We start from the raw sequence: 6,187 nt of genomic DNA, 5'->3' as shown, positions 1-6,187 counted from the left end.
ACACATTTAATGCTCGAGCATGGTACATACAACAGAGTTGAGTTTGTCATATGCACCCAGACAGAAGACAGTGGTTGGTATTTATACATTTGGCTAACCCCACCCATTCGGGAGGGGGTTGTTAAACAGTTAATGACACAGGAGAAGCAGCACTTCAAACATCTTCAAGCTCCTCCTAGAGAGGAACAAACTTATTGATCAGCCTCTTTGATATAAAGGAAATAGGTGACGGGTATCCTGTCCCCTGCTCTCAGACCCCTGGAGTGTAACATCTGTCTCCAAGATCCCTTCTTAAGGCCAATGTATGCTTCTGCGTTTTGACGGACACGGACAGATAGGACCGCCCTCTCCAACGTGGAACGCCCTCTCCGTGCCTCTCCGAGGCTCCTCGGAGAGCTTTTCGTGCCGCTCTCATTTTTCTAACTACACGTCGAAATGACGGACAGCCCACGGATAGCACTTGGCTGTGATTGGTCCGCTAACGCCAGCATTTCGGAATGGAAACTTCCTGTTCCATTCCCTACATCACAATAAACCAAAATCACAACTACGACTCTATGATTAATGTGACAAGTGTGTTAAGCCAGCGGCGTTTTCCGGCTGACGGTGGCTGGTTAGAGCACTTACAGCATGTGTGTACGGTCACATACGGTTATAACGAACTTTGATAACGGGGCTAGTGGGCTAGCCACCATGCTAACTGCGGTGGGAACAGCGCAAAAACCCGCTGACTTTAATCCCACGGCTCTCATGACACTGTTTCTCAAACACCGTCAGGTTAGAAGCAAACACTTGGTAGTAGCTAGTATCGGGTGTCCGTGCTGACTGTGTGTGGAAGCTGGGGGGAGCTAGCTGCCTCCGTGTAGCTTCAAGCTGTTGCAGCTGTTGAATTAGCAACGCAGTTTGGAAACAAGACCAGGGAACCGCTGCGCTAAGACACGATAACAAAAGCATTTTGACTCGCTGGGTGTCACTTTATTCAGCAAAAACTGTCGCGTCATCAACATCCTTTTTCTGTTAGTTGCCATCGTTCACTGTGTGTGAGGAGCCGGGAGGACGTAAATAAACCAGCGTGGACTTCTTCTATATACCTCATGAGGTAGGCTTGTCTAAGCTCGACTTCCGTCTCGCCATCTACTGTTCTGGCGGTGAATTGTTTTCACAACAAAAAGGCTCGTAGAACTATAAATCAAAAAGGGTCCATCCGATCCGTCCGTCCGTCATTCCGAAACGGACTCGGAGAAGCATACTGAGGCCTTTAGTGTCTACAACCACCACAAATCCCCCGTGCTGTAAGGTCTTTGTTAGGTGAGTTTGTGTAAGGAACATCAAAGTAGTTCCTTACATCAATCATAATGCCTGAATAGCTAATTACTATCACACTGTGTCCGGACTAATTAGATTACTGTGACTGGAGTAATCAGGCCAACACTCACTCAGTTCTACAGGAAACAGCAACATCAAAGTTACATTTGTTAGAGATTCAATGATGATCAATCCAAGTATACATAAACATGATTATATTATGGTCACATGTTACATTTCCCTTACAGTCGCCACAAGCCTCCTCCATGGCCTGGAGCAGTGGGACCCAGTCCTGTGGGTTCCGTTCATATACCTTCTACCTCCAAGCTGAAAATAATTCCTCAATGGGATTCAGGAAAGGAGAATAAGGTGGAAGGTATAGAATGGAAAAATGTGGGTGGTCCTGGAACCACTCCCGCACTTGAAAGCTCACATTGTCCCGGATGACAACGTGATTGATCCACTGTGGGTCCTCTACCTGGTCAGGTGGTACCAGCAGGTCATGCAGGCCATCCAGGAAGACGAGGAGACGGGCAGCGTTATAGGCCCCTAGGTGGGGATGACGGTGCAACATCCCATGGTGATTCATTGCAGCACACATTGTGATGTTCCCACCACGCTGGCTGGGGACCTCAACAATGGCCCGCTGGCCAATGACGTTTCTGCCCCATCGCCTCCTCTTCACCAGGTTGAATCCCACCTCATCAATAAAGATGTACTGGTACAACACATGAGCTGTGTCATGCTCCTGGATCAGCATGATAATGCAAGTTACAGTATGGACACAGAGAGGTCAACACAGTGGGCTTTAGTGAGACACTGTAGAAAAGGAACAATATTGGATTACAGGTACAATACATGCATGTGTCAGTGCTGGATGTTGGTACTTACAAGTACAAACTCTCACCATTACTCCTTGATGCCTGTGTTCCGTTCAAATGGGACCCTGAACACTTGTTTCATCCACATGGCATTCCTATGAAGAATACAGTCCAATGACGGTCTGGACGTTTCTAAATGTAGCATGGTCAGCCAGGATCCTAGTTTTTATTTGTCTGAGTGTGATAGAGTTGTTCTCACGAATCATATCTACAGTTTCAGTCTCCTGTTCAGCTGTGTAAATGAGGTGAAATTGCTCAACAGACCTGAATGTTTAGAGATTTGAGTATTTGTGTGTTGTAGGTTGATGCTTGGAGAATTTACTTGAGAAGTGTGTGCAACAACTGAACATTGTGTGTAGTGTTTTGACAACAAGGTGATGTGTAATTGACATCAGAGTGTAAACAAGGAAAGTCAGAGTCTAATGCAGATAAGGGAGTGTGAAGTAGTGCCAATTTGCGTCGAGCGATTGCTACATGAAGTGAAGGTTGTGCAAATTGTGCAGAATTTTCGCTTTTTGTGTGTTAACAACTGAGAAAAACTATTTCCTGTCTCAAACTTGGCCTACAGAACCAGTCTGAACTGGCTCAGACAAACGGCCTTAGTTCTTCTATATAAGATCCTTGCATTTGACTGTTCTCCATCTTCACTGAGATCCCTGTGACTCTCTTTGTTGATCCTTTCTGCAGAAAGCTCCTATTAAAATACACAAAGACAAATATGGTGTTCCAGCCTCTTACACATCACAGTGTGTAAAAGCCTGTCGATATGCACAGGAAAAAAAACATTTCTCAGCAGTGACTTCTTTAAACGGTTGAGTGTGATAATTGGGGAGTAGACAGAAAAGCAACAAGAGCAGAAGTCACTTCAGAGCAGAAACAGAGAGAGAGGGAGAGAGAAAGGTAAAATACAACATTTAACTAATGCTTGACTTATATAATGTTCTGAACTGTAAAGGTTTATGTAACCATCTTTGCCACATTCCTGGCTTTGCTGGTAAAGTGAAGGTGTGAGATGTAAATCGATTCAGAGCTGCTGCTTGTTCTTGTAAAAGAGCAACTCAAGGAAAATCTGAACAGGCAGCATCCTTTATTAAGACGATGATTTCGATGGTAGACTGTCCTCTGGTTCCGTTACTGTATGTTCTGTGTCAGGTTCGTTGGAGGAAGAAGAAGAAGAAGAGATGTTTGTTCTCATCTGGGCGACTCTGCTTTTCTCTGTGAGAGTCAGCGATGCTGAGACAGGTATTCACTTTTTATTTTACTTAAACGCCAACTTTATAGTTATGAAGAAAATAGGTGGAAATAGTTTGCCATTAAAAAGATTTGCTACTGACAAGGTTTAATTTGGGATTAGGATTTCAACTATACATTTGTTTTCCAAAGTATTATACGTTGATTATTGGAATTCCTCTGTGTCGTGTTTGCTGACAACATTTCATATATATATATATATATATATATATATATATCACCTGCACGGTCCTCTTCCAAGGACACGTGAGCACAGAGGAGACTGCGACTCTGAGTGTGAGCTGTGAGTAGAACTACTTCATTTCTGATTGGCTGAATTTTACAAATGAAACTTTGTGCTTTAACCAAATTATATGACTGTGAAACGTTTGTTTATCTATCGTAGATGTGACGGAAGTCAGATTAACCCAAAATGTGTTAGTGAGGGCAAGACTCTGACTCTGAAGTGCACTGTTGAAGGTTTCCTTCCATCGCGGATCACGTGGACTAAAGTTTTTGACCAAAGCAGCAGAAATGGAACAGGAACAACTCTGCGGAAAACCACAATCAATGACTTGCTCTATTAAAAGAAGAAAGAGGAACTGCCACTCTCTCTATCTTTAATGTCACAGCAGAGCTCAGGGCTCTTGTTTCAAAGGCTTTGTCCCCCCAACTTTTTCTTAGTACATTAAATCGTATGGGCTGGACTGATGAAGAGGAGTTCAGGAGCTTCAAGAGAGGAGCTCCCTTTACCACAGATTGTTGGATCTTTTGCTCTAGATAACTTTTACATTGACAAGAAACCTATGTAACACAGACTAGAGGGGAGAACAACAATAAAATCATAATGTCCCTTCTTTAAAGAAGATTCTGCTTCCTCTCTACAGACCCGCCCACTGAACCTATACTGTCTATGAGTTCTGAGGTCACAGAAGGTCAGACCATCACCATCAGCTGCACTGTTGAAAGTTTCCCACAGTCAACTCTCACCTTGATGAAGATCAACACAAATAATCAGGTTGAAATAATCCCTGAAAATAATCTTAATCCACGACCCATCAACTCAATCTCCCACACGTTTACTGTGACTTCAGCCGACGCTGGCTGGTACTTCTGCCGTGCCCAGAACACTGAGGGCTCAAAGTACAGCAAGCAGAAGAAGTTGGTGGTGAAATGTGAGTGTTTCATCTGCGGCTTTTTTTTTCAACCAAACAGATCAAACCAAATCTTCCTTTAAAAAATCTGTTTATGCAAAAGTAGCTTTTCTCATGTACTTTTTTATCAACTATTATGTGTGACAGTTGAAACAATAGCACCTGAGAAATGAATGACCTAAACTAAATGTCTCTATTTGATTAAGTTCTGTATAGCTTGGAAAATATGAATAAAGTACCAGACCCTATATAAAGTCATTTAATCTATAAATTATCAATAAAAATGATCCAGTAATGTTACGTGGTGCCACTCTGCCACTTAATGAATACTCCTGATAAACTACTGTGCTGCTTATTCAAATTATGAAATCAGGGCCTATACTTGTAATGGAGTATTTTGTACTGCGATTTTTCGACTTTCTTCTACTATTCAACATGACTTAAGTGTCCTGTTGTCATAACTTGATTTATTTAAATAGCTCTTCTAAAAACAACGTTACAAAGTGCTTCCGATATAACATATATAGTAACAACACATCAAAATATGAAGATACATTTAATAACAATTAAACATTTCTCAGATTCACCTGGTCTTGATGTGAAGGAAAATGTGTTGTTGACACTGAGGGAAGAAAAACAATACAATGATAATGTGCCTTCTTTAAAGAAGATTCTGCTTCCTCTCTACAGACCCGCCCACTGAACCTAAACTGTCTATGAGTTCTGAGGTCACAGAAGGTCAGACCATCACCATCAGCTGCACTGTTGAAAGTTTCCCACAGTCAACTCTCACCTTGATGAAGATCAACACAAATCCTCAGTCTTTAAAAAGCACTGAAAATAATATTTATTCACGACCCATCAACTCTCTCTACCACACGTTTACTGTGACTTCATCCGACGCTGGCTGGTACTTCTGCTGTGCCCAGAACACTGAGGGCTCAAAGGACAGTAAGAAGAAGGAGTTGGTGGTGAAATGTGAGTGTTTCAGCTGCAGCTTTATGTTTTAAACAAACAAATCAGACAAAATCTTCCATAAAAAAAATTGTCAATGCAGCAGAAAAATCTTCTCATGTATTTTCTCAGTGACCCAGTTTTTTCATTAATTTTTACTTCTGATAGTTGAAACAACAGCACCTCAGGAATTTATAACCGAAAGTACTTAAATCTCAGGGCTCTTGTTTCAAAAGCTTTGTCCCCAATCTTTGTCTTCATGTATTGTTTTAATTTGAATTCTGAACTAAAATCTTGTGCATAGTGTTCACAATATTACATTCTTAGTGGACCGTCACTCACATAGCAAGTGTCTTGGTCCAGATTTGTCCTGGGCCAGGAGAAGACCAGAAGTGATGGATCATTTTCTGAAGTGGCCCACATCCGTGTGCTATCTGGGTTGTGAATTAACCTGAAAGAATCTTCTGCTTCAGATTCAGCTGTTGTTGAGATAAAGGTCATTTCACTTGGGTCCTTTTTCCAGATAAGCCGAGGAAGACGAGCATTTCTGTCAGTGGCTCTTCTGATAACCAAGTGAAAGTTGGTGGTTCTCTCACGTTAACCTGTGTCACCGATGCCAATCCTGCCCCGAGGACTTACTCCTGGTCCCGCAGCAAAAATCAA

The 6,187-nt window shown here is 42.3% G+C and overlaps 1 protein-coding gene across 1 annotated transcript; it reads left to right on the top strand.

Annotated features, from left to right (window-relative positions):
* Positions 1-3,267: 3,267 nt before the first annotated feature.
* LOC128449173 (sialoadhesin-like) lies at positions 3,268-5,920 on the top strand. Its single transcript, XM_053432224.1, has 4 exons — positions 3,268-3,428; positions 4,304-4,591; positions 5,261-5,548; positions 5,871-5,920. The coding sequence occupies exons 1-4, from the start codon at positions 3,368-3,370 to the stop codon at positions 5,918-5,920; spliced, it is 687 nt and encodes a 228-aa protein (XP_053288199.1). The 5' UTR covers positions 3,268-3,367.
* The last annotated feature ends 267 nt before the right edge of the window (positions 5,921-6,187 follow it).

Source organism: Pleuronectes platessa, chromosome 10, assembly GCF_947347685.1.
Source record: "Pleuronectes platessa chromosome 10, fPlePla1.1, whole genome shotgun sequence".
Lineage (NCBI taxonomy): Eukaryota > Metazoa > Chordata > Actinopteri > Pleuronectiformes > Pleuronectidae > Pleuronectes > Pleuronectes platessa.
This window is presented reverse-complemented; position numbering and strand designations above follow the sequence as displayed.

Bases quoted from the DNA above. Each gene is read 5' to 3' on its own strand.
- LOC128449173 (XM_053432224.1), top strand. From the start codon at position 3,368: ATGTTTGTTCTCATCTGGGCGACTCTGCTTTTCTCTGTGAGAGTCAGC. The intron at 3,429-4,303 runs GTATTCACTTTT...TCCTCTCTACAG, and splicing joins AGTCAGCGATGCTGAGACAG to ACCCGCCCACTGAACCTATA. The intron at 5,549-5,870 runs GTGAGTGTTTCA...TCACTCACATAG, and splicing joins GAAGGAGTTGGTGGTGAAAT to CAAGTGTCTTGGTCCAGATT.